This window comes from Astatotilapia calliptera, chromosome 9, assembly GCF_964374335.1.
Source record: "Astatotilapia calliptera chromosome 9, fAstCal68.1, whole genome shotgun sequence".
NCBI lineage: Eukaryota > Metazoa > Chordata > Actinopteri > Cichliformes > Cichlidae > Astatotilapia > Astatotilapia calliptera.
In genome coordinates, this window is record NC_137430.1 from 6,852,187 (window position 1) to 6,871,663 (window position 19,477).

At 40.0% G+C, this 19,477-nt stretch overlaps 1 protein-coding gene across 7 annotated transcripts in view; it reads left to right on the forward strand.

Moving 5' to 3' along the window:
• Positions 1–19,477, forward strand: part of slc12a7b (solute carrier family 12 member 7b) — a 76,468-nt gene that overhangs the window by 41,560 nt on the left and 15,431 nt on the right. For all 7 annotated transcript variants that reach the window (XM_080305887.1, XM_080305889.1, XM_080305886.1 and 4 more), the window contains exons 2-10: positions 8,383–8,474; positions 9,525–9,656; positions 10,726–10,872; positions 15,289–15,343; positions 15,484–15,614; positions 16,269–16,510; positions 16,593–16,804; positions 19,044–19,211; positions 19,354–19,452. In XM_080305887.1, the coding sequence (XP_080162013.1) occupies positions 8,383–8,474; positions 9,525–9,656; positions 10,726–10,872; positions 15,289–15,343; positions 15,484–15,614; positions 16,269–16,510; positions 16,593–16,804; positions 19,044–19,211; positions 19,354–19,452 (1,278 nt within the window). The remainder of the gene's footprint in view (positions 1–8,382; positions 8,475–9,524; positions 9,657–10,725; positions 10,873–15,288; positions 15,344–15,483; positions 15,615–16,268; positions 16,511–16,592; positions 16,805–19,043; positions 19,212–19,353; positions 19,453–19,477) is intronic.

Genomic DNA, 19,477 nt, shown 5'->3' on the forward strand with positions numbered 1-19,477 from the left:
GCGAGCTGAAAGACGACTGACTGTTTGAGAGAAACATCGAGCTGCCTCTAACCATCTTCAACTGTGCAGAGCACGGTGGCACAATCAGGGAATCCCACTCTGTTATATAACAACGCTGACTGTGATGTAAAACAATGAGTTTGGAATTGCAGATGTTGGGGGCAGTCTAGCATGTAACCATCTGGACTCTGTTTATCCTGCTCTTAACCTCCTGTGTCCTGCAGCTTTCATGAGTATCATCCAAAAAGTAATGGTGGCCACAAGGTTTGCTCTTGCATGCGTAGGTGTGTGCCACTTCAAATTAATTTATGAGCTCTAATGCACTCAAATGTATTTCTCACTAAGTGTTAATGTCTTAAATACAATTTTATCTCACTGCTGAAACACAAAACAAAGCCAAACATAATTTTTTCCTGAGCTGATTCAAATTTTTCTTGGCAGTTAGTGTGTGTTGTTAGCAAGCTTTAGCTCATGCCAAAGGTTTCTGTCCACCTTGAAAGCATTGGAGATAAGGGGCATGATGGTTTTTGCTACTTAGGCGGTTAATTTAACCTTTCTATATTTCCATTTAGTTAGCCCCAATTATATATGCCCTTCAGCAATGTCGCATTTGTTGAGGTCACGTAATGCGCTATAGCGCCAGCAGTCTGTCCTCGGCACCTGCAAAAGTGGATCATGTACACAAACACACACAGCTTTAACCGTCAAACCCACCTGCATTCATTCATCACACATTACACAAGAGGCTTCAGCCTGCTCGTTCCTTATGTTTTTTTATTGCTCAAATCCCAAACTCTTTCTTACATTTGAATCATTTTGCCATCAGTGTATGAGGGAAAACTGCACTAATCATCACAAATAATTCTGCTACTTAAAGCTCACTTTTTAAAGTGTGCTGCTCAATACTGCAAATTGAACATTTGCAGTATTTGTAGCTTTAGTGTTTTGCTGTAACATGAGCTAATGCAGGGTTAGGGACACGTTCTTGTACCTGGTTGCTCTTGCTTAGTCTGTACCAGCTGTGATTGAATATGTGGCTCTTTAACTGCAAGCCGGTCTGCTCCATTCACCGGGACGTACCTTACATGTTCTGTCTGCTGTATCTGCTTTTTTTTGCTGCCTCGTAGTATGTTTGGTTCAGACACTGCCTGTTTGGATGAAAACATCTGCTTGTTCTGGATGGAAATGAGGGGGGATTAATGAGTGTGTGAGAGTAAACATTACAGAAGATTTGGAAATGATGACCTGTGTGATGAAGGCAGGGTTACACAGTGAAAAGATCAGGCAGGAGCAGTTTTTAGGCTATGGTTGGCAGGAGACTTGCTTTCTTTGTTGTGATTATTTAAATATAGTGAAGGTTGGACACTAATGTTGGTTTTGTTTGGTTTAATCCTCTAATGCTGGGCGAGATGAGTGGTTAGGGGCTACTATGGTTACATAAATAGTAGGGGTGCAACGATATTCGTATCGATATTGAACCGTTCGATACAGTGCTTTCGGTTCGGTACGCATATGTATCGAACAATACAACATTTGTAATTTATTTTATCAACTTTCCTTCTGACGATGCTGTCTGTGTTGAGCGCTCAGTGAATCTGCGTTCGACTACTCCGCCTAGGCTGCACTGTCGAGCGCAGATCCACTGAGTGCTCAACACAGACAGCATAGTCAGAAGGAAGAGCGCAGGGCAAGCTAGCAAGACAGAAGTTAAGCTCTCCAGATCTGGCGTTTGGAATTATTTTGGTTTTCATGTGACGTATGACCCTGAAGTCATACGTCATGGACTAAAGTAAAACAGTATGTTGGATGTGCCGTGCAATGCTCAATTACATGGGTGGGAGCTAGTGTGTTAGCGCAGTTAGCTCGTTAACGTGTTGGCCGTCTAGCCCCATGCACGGGGCGATCGGCGGTAGCTCGTTAACGGAGATTTGCCGTGTTGTGGCGTTAAGGTCATTTCAACGAGATTAACCTGAAATCACTAGTGGGAACACAGTGAATATGACTGCACATTTACGCTGACATCATCCTAGTGCAAAGACAAAAACAACAAGCATGCTACTAACTTTAGCCGAGTCATTTAGACAGCTGTTAGCACATGATTCTCCTTATGCTGCTGAGAATATAGCCCAGAAGAAGCGGATAGTATAGCTTTTATTTTGGAAAGAGACATTTCTCTGTAATAAACTCTCTTTTCCAAAGATGAGTGATTCCTCAATCAGATACAGGGCTTGCAATATCGCTAGCCCGACGTCCTGGGGCTAGCGATTTTTTTCAGTCGGGCTACCAAAATCTATCTCTTCCCTGCCCGTCGGGCTATTGTAGGAAGAAAAATATATGTCAATGCTTTTGCATTCTTTCAGAAATGTAGCTGGGTAATTATGTCATTGGCATCGGTGAGCCACTGTCAATATGTGACATATTGAAATCGCGTTTGAATTTGCGCTTGTTTTTTTGCTTTCACTTTGCAATTGCGCGAACTGTGTATAGAGAGCGACAGCACTGATCTGTGAGTGATGAAAATTTGTGCACCAATTCCTCTGACATCGTCTTATTAATCGTTAGCTCACTATGCAAACATGACAAGTGAAATCTCCCGCAGCAAGCTTAAACATGTGAGAGGTTGATCGCACAGAGAATCGCTGAGCTTATGTGAGTGCGTGTGTAAAAGCAGGAGGATATATATTTCATTTCTTCTGAGCCAAATAAGACAGGTCAGGGTGAAGAAGTGACAGCCAAAGAAAAGCTTACCACAAAACGGAGAAGTTATGACAAATCAGACTATAAGGCAAAAAGAAAGTGCAGCTTCATGGTTTCATGGACAAAAGAATTTCTGTGGCTGCAATATGACAAGCTAAATAACCAGGGCTGCACATAAGTGGTCCGCAGGTGCGCATTCGCTGTCAAAATAAAAAACGCGCACAAGGGTTAGGGTTAAATTTAAAAACTGTACTTTTGAGTTAAAATATATATTTATAATTTCAATAAATGACAAATTAAAAAGGCATGAACATTTTTTTTGTATCGAAAAAATATCGAACCGTGACACCAAAGTATCGAACCGAACCGAACCGTGAATTTTGTGTATCGTTGCACCCCTAATAAATAGATAATCATAAGAGGAGCATCCAGACGGGGAATATCAGCTGAGCATAACCGTGTGTGTCCTTTGTTTGACATGCTATAACCTTTGCTTTGACACTTCACTATAAACTGCTGATCTGGTTATTCATGTGTCCACATTCCTTCTTCTTTTTTTCTTTTTTTTTACATGTAGCACTGGCTGGCTTTTTCCTCACAGGTGCATATTTGCAAACATTTACATCCTTTGCTCCTTTTGAACTAGATTGCAGTGCACCATCAGCAATCTTGAGCTGACTTGAGAACAGATGATGTAAGGACTTTGCATCAGCAAAGCAGGATGGGTAATAATCTTGGTGGAATGATTACCCAAACAAAGGGGTAGTTTGGGGCAAGGCAGGTTTATTTATAAAGCTCATTTGAAACACTACAGTCATCATGATGCTTTAGTTTCAGGCAAAAATAAAGAGGAAAGAACCAGAACAAGACTTTTGCTTATTTGTTTCTTTATGATATGGTTGATGATATGATTCACACGAAATTTAGGATTAGACTGCAATCAAATATATTTAAACAAAAACATAAGATCACTGAAAGCAGGGTGAATTAGTCCAAGGTAGATGGCAACTTCTGCAATGTGAACAGAGGCCAACATCTGTTCACACCATGGCGATATGTGAATCTCGACCATGTGCCTGTGGACCCCTCCATGCAAGCACACTCACACACATACAGTGACATTTGCGCTAAACCATTCCAGATTATACTTAAGACAGAGGGACATGTGCAGATAATCTTCATCTTCTGTTGAATCCCCCGTATTTGTCCCTGTGATCCGCCCCTTCCTCCACTAAATAATCCACTGCAACAATCACTGCAGCAATTGCAGTATGGGGGGATTGTGGCACCTGGCACTTTTTCTTCGTTTAGGATGTTGAAGTGCGTCTTAAGGTCACCGGAGGATTCGATCACCTCAGGGTGAGACAAATTTGTCGCCCCACACAGACTAGTTGAGATATTTTTAGAACAAAGGAGCATGAGATTGCAGATTTAATTAACAGATGACATCAGTATTCATGTCGGACACAACAATGTGATCCAGATAAAGAAGCAAAGAAAAATGGATGCATAAATGAACAAAAGTTTTTATAATAATGCAGAAAGTCTCTCTGGTTTCTGTTGGCTTGTAGTAAAGAAGGGGTAAAGCCCCTTGATAGTTTTTATTTATATTGTTTTTATTAAATAACCTTAAAGACATCACTTCACACGCTGCAGATAACATCGTTCGGAAAGCTACAACCATGCAGTTAAACTGATAAATCAACTCACCGTCTTTATTGTGTATTCAAACATTCATAGCTATTTTACACTTTTCAGATCACAAAAAATCCTGAACATTCTTGACGTTGAAAGTACTTCATAAAACAATCATGGCTTGATACCTGTATATTAGAGAAATTAGATGCCTTTGAAAAGTCCATTAGGGTGTCTTAAGTGCAGCGTGGGATTGTATTACCAAAGATCCTTCCTTCACTTGAGGACAGGTGAACGGTTCTCTTCACTTCCTGACTGACGTCTTAACCAATTTACATATGGACTTAAAACAGAAACCTCACCTGATTTGGAAACATTGACAGTTTTAGCCTGCTGCCTGGTCTCAAAGAGGATTTAGCCAGAGTCATTTAAGACAATGATTACCGGTGGCGTGTAGCACTGAAAAGAATAGCTAAATGATGACTGGCTAAGGCTGACTCACCTTTACCTGCACTTGCTTCATGCTTTGCCTTAAATTCACTCATTCCACACTCTGTGAAATATTGTGTCCCTCCCTGATGTTCTCTACGTGCTGTCCCACATAGAACGCTCTTTTACAGAGTGTCACAGTACAAGGACGTAATGACTTTCTCTGTGATTACCAACGGGCTAAGCCACTCTACAAGCCTCTTATTCCCCCAGCAGCTGGATCAAGCAGCAAAAGTTACTCGTGAAATCCCCTCTGCAGTAGGCAGCTCCGGCTGCTGATGAATGGAAAAGGCCCAGCACTGACTGGTTGCGAACTATCAATCTAAACAGGTGGAGAGATGCAGTGCACGTATTTTTGGGCCAGTGTTTAAACTTCAGCTGTTTTGCTCTGGATAGGCTCATCACAGACAGTTGTGTTATTTTTAAGTAGAATAGACTCATTTTATACTGTGGAGCTTCAAACAGCAACTTTATTTACACATATTTACATTTGAACCACTCAGTATTAATACTGACCTTTGCATGTTTCAGTTAAAAAATGCCAAATATAAGCAGATCTTCTGCTTTCCTGCATAATTTAATAACATCAATTCATCTTTTACCTCTGTATTAAAATATAAGCATCTTCTTTTTTAAAAGTGATCAATTTGTGACCCTTTAACTTCTTTGAAGTTAAAACTAATGAGCTGGAGTGCTTAAAAAGACTCCAGTTGTCACTTGCATAGTCTTCGCCCAGATAGAATTGACCTCAGTTTATGTGTGCATGCATGAAAGCAGCATTTGAAGTGGTGTGGCTTTTTGTGAAAAACATAGTTTGCTGCCTTTTTTGTGTCGGGATATAAAGGAGTTGTCCACTTATTTTTTCTGTTTTCTGTCGTGGGTTTGTTCTGCGTGGGTGCGTTGGTATGAACTCTACACACGCCACCTCTGTTTATTTTTCTTGAGTTCCATTTGAAGCTCATATTTATTGCTTCATTTTTTGCCTCATTGGACTTTATTTATAGCATTTTATTGGTCATAAACACACAACCTATTTTTGACTGTTTTAGTCTCTGCACAGCAGGCTTCAACTGCTTAAACGTCTGTTCACTCCTCCTCACTTTAATATTTCTGACACTATAATGTAATTACCTGCAAATTAAACTAATGGAATGGCACGCACACACACTCACACAATCTCTCTCTCTGAGATGATCTTTATTTATCACATTTATCTGGATTTCACACACCATCACACCCTGCGCTCTAAGGTGTCCGTTCATTCAAAAAGTTTGGTTTGCATTGCTGTGTAGTTTGCCAGCCCAAGCAGCAAAGACGTGGTTCTCAGCTTGGTGCTAGAATGCCCCTTCTGAAGACGGCTGGGTCGCTGTGGGTAATACAGAACAACTACAAGATTCATCATGCAGTTGACAAAGTAGACACAGAGGAAAGACAGCGTGTTTCAAAAACCTCTGCTACAGACCATAAAATAACCAGTGTTATTAATCTTGATGAGGAAAAACATGGGAACCAATACTTGTGTTGTATTTTCAGTGAGAAAATATCCAACACAACTCTTGGTTGCACTGTTATGTATTTTTAAGAATACGAAATATGTTTTGTGTGATCTGTAGTAATGTCTTTGATATTAGTCTTTCCATCTATATTCCCACTGTCCTTTGCTAACTTGCACTTACAGAGTAAGACTTAATTTCTAGTTTAGGTATAAATTATTTATGGATATCTCATCACCATGATGTGGGTTATTAAAAATGCAATGATGTGAGAGTCAGATGCATGACGCCAAAGTGGGTTTAGTGTATGTCCAAAAAAGAAATAAGACTGATTACATCAGATAACAATTGTTAGCAGGAGTCACTGAATATAGCAAGTAATGTATTAATTTTAGATGGAATCACGTCCACCTGTTGGATTGTTTTTTTTCAGTAGGATGAAAATACAAACCTTGCCCCGTCCTCAGGATGGATGGTTACAGTTGTGTTCTAATAGACTGTACTGTCAAACAAAATTCGAGTCTTATTTTTGAACCTGTTCCAAAAAAAAAAAAAAACCTCCCTGAGACATCTTCAGGGATCACCTCAGCAAATAATGAACTTTTTGAATAATGAACTGAATAATGACCTCCGTTTAACAACTTTAGATGTTACATGGACGAGATGTCTTGGAATTAGAGCAGGGCGATATGACCAAAAATATTTGTCACGATATACATTTGAAAATTTGAGATAATGATATAACTGATGATATAATTGACACTAGAAAAAATACTTTACAACTCCACAACTTTATTAGTGCAAAAAAACCCACATCAATCTATTTTCACTTAAACAAGCAGCTTTTTTATGTGCATTAAAGTTATATAAAAAATTAACACTGCAAATGCAAATTCCTCGCTGACAGTTTAACCAAAAGGCATTTCCAGTGGAAATTGGCCGACATATCCTCAGCATAACCATGTATAATATCCACAAAACTTAAAAAGAGGTTATACACACACAATACAGTAATATTATGTTGAAGCACAGTACGTATCACTCTGCGAGGCTCCTGCCTACGATAGCCGTAATGCTCCGACAATCCATCAAGCTGTGCGGGTTTCGTAGCTTAGCAAAGTTGTACTGAAACATTTGACAGATTTTCCAGCGCCGTGTACGACATAAAATAGTTTTGAGGTCAGTAAACACGATCAGAGTTCATACATAAGGCACATGGGATTATAAGGGGCACTGTCGACTTTCAGAAATATCAAAGGATCGATTTTAAGTGCGCCGTATTTTCCAAAACACTTGCTAATAACGATGCCCCACTAGCATGCTCTACCAAAAATAGTGCTTTGTTGTGTATCTGATGGACGAAAGCTAAACCAGTTCCACACCACTGAAGCTGCAGCATTTTTACAACCCAATTCTGGTTCATCTGTTTCATTCAACGATCCGCTTTTGCCCTTCTCATTCTCTCTCGCCGCCGTGCTTTTTCCGCCATGTGCGTATGAAAACAAAGGCACTGCGCATGCGTGTTTTACCCATATTCTATCCTGATATTTCATTTTCTTATCATTGCCCAACATTATACCGGTATTACCGTGAACGGTATGATATGGCCCAGCCTTACTTGGTATAAGTACTTGTCCAAGGTAATATATCATATTTTTTCAGAGATAACACCATCTGCAATAGCTTTACTAGTGGAGAATAGTTTCATTGTCTTCTTAAAAGATCTTTCTGGCTTCTCCCATTCAATGTTTTTCTGCTACCAGCGTGGTGACATGACATTTGTGGCAGTCCCTGCACTGAGTCAACCAAACTGTCAGGAAGTTCTTGGATATAAGAAGAGGAACGCCTTACAAATGGAAACATGTGATAATGATTTGCATAAGCAACCATCTGAAGTTTTCTTTACTTCCACCGAACATTGTCAGGATGAAGATCCATGAACAGCATTATTATGTACTGTGGTTCTTACAGCAATTGTTTTCCAGTCACTGGTTATATTGAGTTTTGGTTACACGATGTGTTAAATCTCCTCTGCATTTCACATAACGAGAAAACTGTGTTTCTACAGGTGATGGAGTCCCAAAGGAAAACAGTCCTTTTATCAACAACACAGACGACAAAGGCAACAGCTACGATGGCACCAACATGGCACTTTTTGAGGTAACTGCCCAACATCATCATGTGGATGTCGCTATCATTTCACAAGCCAAGGAGTGTGTTCCACTACACAAGGAAATGTGACTGTGCTTAGGCTGGGAAGGAGAAAGCCCAAACTCCACAGTAAAAACTATAAATTCACCAGAACCCTGGCTGAACCTTATCTGCAGCCTAAGTTGGAGCTAGTCTGTGAAGCTCAAACCATTCATTAATGCCAAGTATGCTGGAACAACAGTCTAAGTTGTGGTGAACTAAATAAATAGAAACTCGCAGAGGTAAAAGCACCAATTTACCCTTAGCTCAACAATGTGTCAGTCAAGAAGTTTATTTGCCATAAAAACTGGTACATTCATTTAACTCCATTCAGCTGAACCTTTGCCTGCTGCTTGCCTCTGCCATTTGGCGGACCTTGTTGCTCTGTGGTCACTGGCGCTTGTGTAGAATCAATAAGACAGCCGCGGCTTTTGGTTCTGAAGTTGATCCAGGAATGCTTTTCAAATATGCTTTGAATGGATGAAAATACAAAATTTTGCACAGTTTGTTTTGCAAATGGAAGACTTCATGCGATAACTGCCCATCAAAAGGCCAAATTAAACTTTGAAGTTTTTCCTTGATGTGATATATATGAACATATAATTCCTGCAAGCCCAAAGTTCAAGCATCAGGCTGCTCTGAACCATACTTTCTGTTTCTACTCTTGGCTCTGTATGAACTTAATGAGAGCAGATTTCCTGAATATGCTTCTCAGGTACACGGCTCTGTCTGTGAGCATGAAAGCCCCACCAGCCTATTCTTTTCTTTTAGTATTCAGCCAGTCAGAAGGTAGATGGCTTAAAATGAAGACAGTAGATGCACTGGCTGCACTAAAGCCCAGTATAAGATCTAAAGGAATGATTTTGAAAAACAAATCATACAAGGCTGCTAGTAAAGTTCAGCTATAACAGTTTTGAGCCTGAAATGAGCATAAAAGCTCCCACTGAATGTCATTTTGAAAAGGTCATTTGTACAAGACTGCTGCTGTTTAGCTGTTAAAGATGAGTTTCTTTATTGCAGGAGGAAATGGACAGCAACCCCATGGTGTCATCCTTCCTCAGTAAACTCGCAAACTACACCAATCTCTCACAGGGTGCACAAGAGCACGAGGAGGCTGATGACGATGAGGGGCCAAAGAAGAAGGCTGTTAAGGTAAAGAAGCACACACTGTAGTGGAGCTTTTAGTTTGTGTTTGCATGCATTACATACATGGTAATGTACAGTTGCATATTAACAGTTGTTCTTTTAAATCTGCTGACCTGTCATTATATAACCAGGTCTTTGACCGATGAAGCCACCGCTGTTTGTTTTTGTTCTCTCTGTGCTTTTCCATCTTTAATACATCTCTTAAAACGTTTTTGTTCCTCAGAAAAAAATGTTATTATTATTAATATGCGTGTGTGTATTACTGCTTAGAGGAAGTCTGTTTAGTCACTGAGTCAACATTTCGTTTTGTGAAACGGCTACAGTGAAAAACTGATTTTGCCAAGTAAACAAGAAGAAGAGGCAGGGTCAGGCTCATTTCAAAGATAAAATTCTGATAAACACCATCACCAGTCCAGCACAAGCCTTTCCTTCAGCCTCTCCTTCGATGCTTTTGTTTTGTCATTCTTTGAAAAGAGTAGTTTCCACAGTGCTGCCATGCTTTTGTAACCACAGCCTGGGTCACATCCCAGTTGCCCCATCTCGTCCCAATGTGTAGAAATGGGCCTTGAGCACCTCCCACTGGCTTTTAGGAGCATCTTACTAAAGAAAGAAGTGGATGCCATTCTTGGCATTCTTGCACCTCTTTGCCTGAAAAAGAGGTGTATCTTACATTTGGAGTTAGATGGTGGGTAGGCCTGTCATTCTCCTTGCGGTCTTTCTGCTTGTTGTTGTGAAAATACCATTCCTTGCAAGGAATAAGATGGAAGTCAGTTGTACTTTTGGGGTAGTGGTTTTGACTTATACAGTGTTTAATAATGTGTACTTTCTTTTACACTCTGTCTTTATTTCCCTCTTTGCTTCTGCTTCTTTGTCTCTGGTGATGTTTTTTAATTGTTTTATTTATGGCTGTAAGGGTTTTAGCAGTTTTCAGTTTGCACAGCAGTTTTCACTTCTTTCCTCTGTTGTCATATCCTTAATCACTCCTTCCATCAAACACAAATATTTTTAATGTTTTCTCATCTTCTGCTTTGTCGCTTCTCTCCCAAATCCTCCCCCTGCCCTTCCTGCCTTACAGAGCCCTCAGATGGGGACGTTCATGGGTGTCTACCTCCCATGCCTCCAGAATATTCTGGGGGTCATCCTGTTTCTGCGCCTTACCTGGATTGTTGGCACTGCCGGCATCTTGGAGTCCTTGGCTATTGTCGGCTTATGCTGCTCATGTGTGAGTACTTCATCATCACAGTCTATGTGTTTGTTTCTGAGTCTCTCTCTTTTTGCTTTTTCCCCCTAAAATGTGGCATTAATGCTTGTCTCAAGGCCTAAAAAGTTTGTGAATTAGAAGATTATAAAAATGCAAGTTTTAAACAGCCACAGCTGCATGGCTGATGTGATCTGTGACAATCCAAAGTAGAAAACAACTGTGGAAACTTTAGGCTCACATGGACTACTTACACATATGCTCAGTATGCTGACCTTATTATTTGAAATTAGGCCATGTTACCATGATCATTGTGCTAAACATACTCTAGGTCCATGTTGCATTACAGTAAAGGAAGTATGACTGGTTATGTGCAGAGTAAACGTTGATGGGTGTTTTGTGTTCCCTTCTACATCTCACACCAAACCTTTGTCCTTGAATTTACTTCCTGATTATTTTTTATGATGGAAACCATTTCAATGTATTGATAAATGATAGAATAAGAGGAACTGGAAGGAGCTGAATATTATTTGTTCTTTATCAAGGGCTTTAGCTTTTAACTCATTAGAACAGGATTATGTAAGAGTGTGTGCATGTGTGTGCGCACGGCTGAGTGTTTTTGCTGATTTTGGGTCCAGAAGCTGCTTCGGTTGGTTGACAGCCATAATGAATGGCCAGCAAGATGAATTAGTGGCCACTGATCCCTCCTATATTTAGCCACTGTGACTCTCCATTTCTCCTGCTCGTCCAGCTTCTAATGGTACCTGACTTGACGTGTAATCCGTCCATCTGCAAACTGTCAGAAACATGACGCCGTCCACACCCACACAGTAGCTATATTCACCAATCCCATGGCAGGCAATGGATTATTTCAGCTTAATCAGGCAAAGTAGAAAGGAGGAAAACCCCAGACCCTAAATGCTTTTTGTCTCATAATTAAATCTTCTAATGGCATACCATCGTCTGTTTGAAGAGTAACACTGCCTAAACAAAGAATCAACCGTGAAGTGCATTTCCATTAATAAACCCATTCTTATCAAAACTTTACATTTTTAATATCCACAAATTATCAAATTTGAAGCATGTTATTAATGATCTTATTAGGTGTTTTATATTAGATATTTTGGACCCTGCAATTCATAATATTATACTGAGACCCCCAACAGTGAGATCACCCACTGTGAGTAAGCAATTGGCAACATCGGGAAGGGAAAAACTCCTGCTCTCTCTTTTTAGTCCCTGTCAGCATTTTGGATCAACTGGAGGCTTTTCCCACCTGTGCGGCCCTACTTGCTTTATATGTGCAAGTAGGGCCGCACATGATTTTGGCTTCCCACAGTTAAATAAACACGATTATTTAAAATCCAACACACACACCTGATAATCAAAGCTTCTGTTTGCTAAGCACAGCCAGCAAAAGAAAGTTGGATTAGAAAGATGTCCATGTGAAGTTCAAGTATGAGATAAATAAGAATAAAGAATAATAAAGTATCCTTTTAGGTGACAACACATATGTTCAGTAGGGGTGCAACGATACACAAAATTCACGGTTCGGTTTGGCTCGATACTTTGGTGTCACGGTTCGATATTTTTTTCGATACAAAAAAAAATGTTCATGCCTTTTTAATTTGTCATTTATTAAAATTATAAATATATATTTTAACTCAAAAGTACAGTTTTTAAATTTAATGTTGCTGAAACAAAAAAGTAATAAAAAAATATATATATATATCTCAGGGCTCGCAAAATTTCAAAATCCCTGGTAGCCCTTCGGGCAGGGACTCTTCAGTTTTTGGTAGCCCAAAATAAATTGAAGTAGCCTGAATAAAAAAGAGAGCAATTTTTGATTGATGTTTTATTTCCTGTTTTGTTTCCTTTACAATAATATAATATTGTAAAGGAAACAAAACATTAATCAAAAAATTGTTAAAAAACAAATTACAACATTGTATAAAAATTACAATCATCAACTCAAATACTTGGTTCTAATCGAACAGAAATTTCTATGAACTTGTAAGAACTGTGTAGGACATGAATCAGTCTGTGTCAGATCAGAATTTGAAATTTCCACTGAAGTCACGGTAAGAGGCAAGTGGAACCAAGATCTAGGCCATTTGCTTTTTGAAGTTTTCAAAGACTGCTAAATTTTGCCAGTGGTAGTTCACTCTTTGCAACATAGTACGCTGTTCTAAACAGATTTTTCAGGTTTATTTTTAGTATGTTATTTGCAATTGGTGTTTGTTCTGGGAAAGATATTGCAGACTGAGCAATAATGCATTTCTTGCATTTCTCATGGGTTCTAATGGGGGCCTTTTCTTAAAATGACATTTCGAAAGAATGCAAAAGCATTGACATATATTTTTCCTTCCTACGATAGCCCAACGGGCAGGGCAGAGATAGATTTTGGTAGCCCGACTGGAAAAATCGCTAGCCTGACGTCCCGGGCTAGCGATTTTGCGAGCCCTGTATCTGATTGAGGAATCACTCATCTTTGGAAAAGAGAGTTTATTACAGAGAAATGGATCTTTCCAAAATAAAAGCTATACTATACGCTTCTTCTGGGCTATATTCTCAGCAGCGTATTAAACATATCAGGTCCCCATAAGGAGAATCCTGTGCTAACGGCTGTCTAAATGACTCGGGTCAAGTTTGTAGCATGCATGCTTGTTGTTTTTGTCTGCTTCCACTTGTCTTTGCACTAGGATGATGTCGGAGTAAATGTGCAGTCATATTCACTGTGTTCCCACTAGTGCTGTCAGCGTTAATCTCGTTGAAATGACGTTAACGCCACAACACGGCAAATCTCCGTTAACGAGCTACCGCGGATCGCCCCGTGCGTGGGGCTGGACGGCCAACACGTTAACGAGCTAACTGCGCTAACACACTAGTTCCCACCCATGTAATTGAGCATTACGTGGCACATCCAACATACTGTTTTACTTTATTCCATGACGCGCTTACCTTCAGGGTCATACATCACATGAAAACCAAAATAGTTCCAAACGCCAGATCTGAATGAGGGTGGGGGAGGTTCAATTTGCCATGTTGCAAGGAGAGCTTAACTTCTGTCTCGCTAGCTTGCCCTGCGCTCAGTGAATCTGCGTTCGACTACTCCGCCTAGGCTGCACTGTCGAGCGCAGATCCACTGAGTGCTCAACACAGACAGCATTGTCAGAAGGAAAGTTGATAGAATAAATTTTGTATTGTTCGATACATATGCGTACCGAACCGAAAGCACTGTATCGAACGGTTCAATATCAATACGAGTATCGTTGCACCCCTAATGTTCAGTTAACCTCCTAAGACCCAAACTCTTCCACGGCATGCATTTTTAATTTCTCTTTGATATTTGGGCTGATTGGGACCTGATGAATGTAAAAACAAAGAATTATCAGATTTTTTTTTAACCTAATTTTTGTTTCTAAGAAAAATGAGAGCCACATATGAGGATATTTGTTTAAAATTTCGATAGAACAGTAGCAGTATAATGTCCTTGTAAGTGGATATCAGGCCCTTGTAGAGCAAAATTGAGTATTTTGGTCTAATAACCCAAAATGTGGACACCAGGTCCTAGGAGGTTAAAACTGTGATACCTCAAAGAGCTCAATGTTCAGATGTAGTTGAGAGTATTTTATAAATCCAAGTACGGCTGCTGATAAATTCCCGACATGTGGCAGGTAGCTTTAGAGTTACAAATTGGTCCATGTGACGCAGGAACAGTGGGAATGATGTCATCAGTAAACAAATGCCTTCCAGTTCTGTACTTCAAGTTCTCGCATCATTCGTTGTCAAGTCCAACTTTGTGTATAGCTTCTTAGTGCTTCAGTGGAAGCAGGAGGTAAAACTGTCAGCTAATTGGCTTTACTCCAGCCTGTCTGACACCTTAAATAGGACGCCAACAAAGAGCACGGGGTGTATTTTGGTCATGCCCTTGCCCTTTCTCTACACCTCCTCTTGCTTTCCTCTCATTCATTTGCCTGCTTTTGTGTCACCTTCACGCTGTCCTCCTTCAGTCTTTACTTCACCCTTTTAAGTTTTAACTCTATTTTCTTTTTTCTTTGTGCATCTTATCTGCCCTTCTCTCCGCTCTGTCCTTTCTGTCATCCGGAAGGTCTGTTAGGTAACAGGCTGATGTAAATATCCTCTTCCACAATGACTGATTTCATGGAAAAGCTTGTATCTGTTACCAATCCAAAAGATTTAGAGCATAAGCCCATAAGAAGTATTTTAACAGACTCAATATTAATTTAATCCACAGAGGGTACCATTGTTTGAAAAATCTACAAAATTCAGGGAAATAAAGAACTAGAGGGTGGGCAAGGACGGTGTTTTGTTTTGGGGGGCTTTTACATGACACCATTGCACCATCTTTGTAAGGTCTTCAACATGAAGCATTTTAATTCAGTTCAGCTTTTGTTCATTAATCTCGTCTCTCCACAGACCATGCTGACAGCCATATCCATGAGCGCAATTGCTACTAATGGTGTTGTTCCAGGTAGGATCCTTTTTCTTGGGGTTATTTGAATAACAGTACACACTTGTCTTCTTCAGGCTTATGGGTTGTATAGCAGTATATAGCTGAAATGATGACCTAAAAGATATTAATATCCTCCTCCCTCATTCCCTTTTTTCCAGCTGGAGGCTCGTACTACATGATTTCCAGGTCTTTGGGTCCAGAGTTTGGTGGAGCTGTGGGTCTCTGTTTTTACCTGGGGACCACATTTGCTGGCTCCATGTACATCCTGGGTACCATTGAGATTCTACTGGTAAGTAGATTATTTTAGATTTGCAGCTGGTAGATCGAGTGATCCCAATATCCATCAGTTTATGGATTCTCTGATACCTTCTACAAATCCAGTTGGTCATCTCATATAGGGTGCACCTTTTAAGCTGCTTCAGCCAGCAGCACCACATTTGCTGCTCCGTCTCCAGGCCAGCTTCTGCTAGTGATGTGATTATTTATGCATACTCTGTTCTGCTGTCTTTTGTCTTGTCTTCCTTCTCTCACCCCAACCGGTCGCGGCAGATGGCCGCCCCTCCCTGAGCCTGGTTCTGTCGGAGGTTTCTTCCTGTTAAAAGGGAGTTTTTCCTTCCCACTGTCGCCAAAGTGCTTCCTCATAAGGGGTCATATGATTGTTGGGTTTTTCTCTCTACCTTACAATACAAAGTGCCTATAGGCGACTGTTGTTGTGATTTGGTGCTGTATAAATAAAACTGAATTGAATTGCTGTGGTCTTGCTGCTGCTTTCCCCATTTTATGACCTTGAAAGCAGAACGCAGTTGGGCCATAACCACAGTTTATTTAACACACAAACTGCCACAATATAAAAGTTTTCTTCACATCTTATTAGTACAATGAAACGAGAAGTCGTTTAATGTGACACTTTGTATTTCTTCCTGCATTGTCTTTGTCCATCCAGACCTACATGGTGCCTAAAGCAGCCATCTTTGTGGCAGATAAAAAGGAGGATGAATTGGATGCCCTGCTGAACAACATGCGTGTTTATGGCACTTGTTGCCTAGCAATAATGTCAGTAGTCGTGTTCGTTGGGGTCAAATATGTCAACAAGCTGGCACTGGTCTTCCTGGCTTGTGTTATTCTCTCCATCCTGGCCATCTATGCGGGAGTCATCAAGACCATCTTTGATCCGCCATACTTTCCGTGAGTCAGTGCTAACATTTATTAAGATTTATTTCAGTTTAATTAGTGCTTCATGTTAAAATTTCTCTCTTCCTTCACACAGTGTCTGCATGTTGGGGAATCGTACCCTAAAGAACCACCAGTTTGACAAGTGTAATAAGATTGAGGTTATAGACAACATAACGGTCACTACCCAGCTGTGGAACCTCTTCTGCGATGGATCTCAGCTCAATGCCACATGCAACGAGTATTTTGTCAACAACAATGTGACCGAGTTGCAGGGCATCCCTGGACTGATCAGCGGAGTCATTTCAGGTGGGAGCAGACCGTTTTTGTTTGTTTTTTTTCTCTGGAGCCGTGTGCACATGTGGAAGAATTTTTTAAAAAGTTACCAAGATATGTGTATACTTGTTTGAATCATACAGATTTTAATAGCTGTTCACCTATCCTCATCGATCAGGCAACAACAACCACAACAATCTTTATTTATAGAGCACATTTAAAAACCAGCGGTATACCAAAGTGCTTAACATAAGAGACAGAGAAGTAACACGAGTATTATAAGGCCTTAGCAAAGTGTCAAATATACTCACAGGTCAATGCCACTAATACACAGGGGGTAATATGAAATGCATATCAAATAAAAACATAATAAAAGCACAAGCCATAAAAAATATGTATAAGGAAAAATAGAGTAAGTCTAAGAGTCAGGTGCGAGCATTAACAAGCAGGAAAGGCGAGATTAAACAAATAGGTTTTTTCAGGCACACTGAATACTTCCTACAAACTATAAATGAAAATGATTGAAGAATGCTTAATCTCAGCAGGAATGTACACGGTCAGTAGTTTTTTGAATGCATTGCAAAATCTGAGCATACCTCATGTTATGTAACTGCTGGCAGGGACACACTGCTTTTCCTCCCAACATCCAGTGCAGATGCATTCTTGTCATATTTCTGCAACTGGGACAAGCCTGTGCAGGTGCTGAGTGATTCCATGCACAACTGTTTTACTGTCTCCTTAAAAACAGACAGTTATTTTACTGACCTCTCATCCTTTCATCATTTCTGTGAAATATATTTAATTTTCTCTTGATTAATGATTCATTTCTGCTTTGGTGCTGGTACTTATATAGCACTTTTCTACTCTAATTGAACATTCAAAGTGTTTTTAAATTAAGAATTTAACTTTGCCATCCTCACTATCTAACCGAATTTCCCAGAGGAACCCACCCGAGGGATTAATAAAGTTCTATCTTATCTTATCTTAATAATATTATTTCATTAAATGATTTATCAGTTTCATCGGTGTACCAATGAAACCATTTTATTGTCTATTAATATTTAGATTCCCTTCACCCTGCACTAATGGATGTAACGGATGTTGTAAACAAGCTACGTGGAAAGTCAGAAATCTAAAAAGGTTCACTTTGTCCAGTACTATTTTGAGCTAGAAAAGGAACAATTATATATTTGAGTAAAGTGACATATATGCACATTAGTATAGGCATGTAGACATGCTGAGGCTAGCACTGCTAACGTTAGCCACACTAACGTTAGCAGTGCTTTATTTAAATTAATTTAATTGCCTACCTAAATTGAAATTTTCATTTCATTCACACCTTGCCTTCTATCACAAACTTTTGCTGGAGGACTAACTGCTGATTAGTTGTTTGAATAGTGATCTAGTGCCAAGAATAGCCACACATTTCTACAAGCAGTCTGCACATCTTCACTCTGCTGTCCCAATTTTATCAGCAACACTAAATAAATGCCACACAATTGACTCATTACCCTGTTTAGTACTTGCTGCAATATGTTGCACAGTTCACTGAGCTCAAACAAATGTTCCACCTGCAGAGACTGCCCTCTGGTTGCATTTATGTGCAGTAAACTACAATCTAATTTTTTCCCAGCACTAATGTAATTTAAACAGATAAATAAAGTCATTTTATCTGCTTCGTGTTGGTGGATTTCTCAGGGTAGCAGGCAAAGGATTTTCCCACAACTTGAAAAGACATACTCCTCGCTCGCTGCTCATCATCTCTTCTCGATAACTTAAGATAAGATAAGATAAAACTTTATTAATCCCTCGGGTGGGTTCCTCTGGGAAATTCGGTTTCCAAAAGCACAGCACCGACAGAAGTTACAGTTACAGAATATTATATATACACACACACACACACACACACACACACACACACACACACACATATATATATATAAATACAGAGACATATATAAATAAAATATACGAAGGGGATCAATAGAATAAATAGGAATACAAATAAAAATACAAGTGAATTGCACATTTCAAGTATGGAGTCTATTGCACTGTTGACTATTAACAAAAGTATTGCACGAAAGGTATTGCACAGTGAGGTGAAGAGGCACTACAGCTTAGTTGTTCCCCCCTCCTTTGTCCACCTGTTTCCCCTCCCTCTCCCCTCCAGAGAGGAGTTAAACAGTTAAACTTGTGTCCTGGGAGTACATGCGTTTCACAACACATTATGCTGTTTGCAGTATGAATTAGAATATTTCTGTCTCTCTTGTAGAAAATATGTGGTCGACATACGGCCCTCTGGGTATGTTGGTGGAAAAGAGCAACTTGCCATCGGTTGAGGGTGGCGACCCAACCCAGGACATCTACATGCCCTATGTAGTCAACGACATCACCACCTTCTTCACACTGCTGGTCGGCATCTACTTTCCCTCTGTCACCGGTAACCTGGCGCCATAAGCAACAGACTCATTCTTTGTACACGTGCATGACAGTTTTTAACATCCGTTATGGCTGAGAGACAGCCATAGGAGTCTCTGAAGATGACCTGTTTGACTTTTGACTGTGACCCTGTCACCTCTCAGGTATCATGGCTGGTTCAAACCGCTCAGGTGACTTGAGAGATGCCCAGAAGTCCATTCCCATTGGGACCATCCTCGCTATCACTACCACTTCCATCATCTGTATCCTTCAACCTCGCACTGTTAC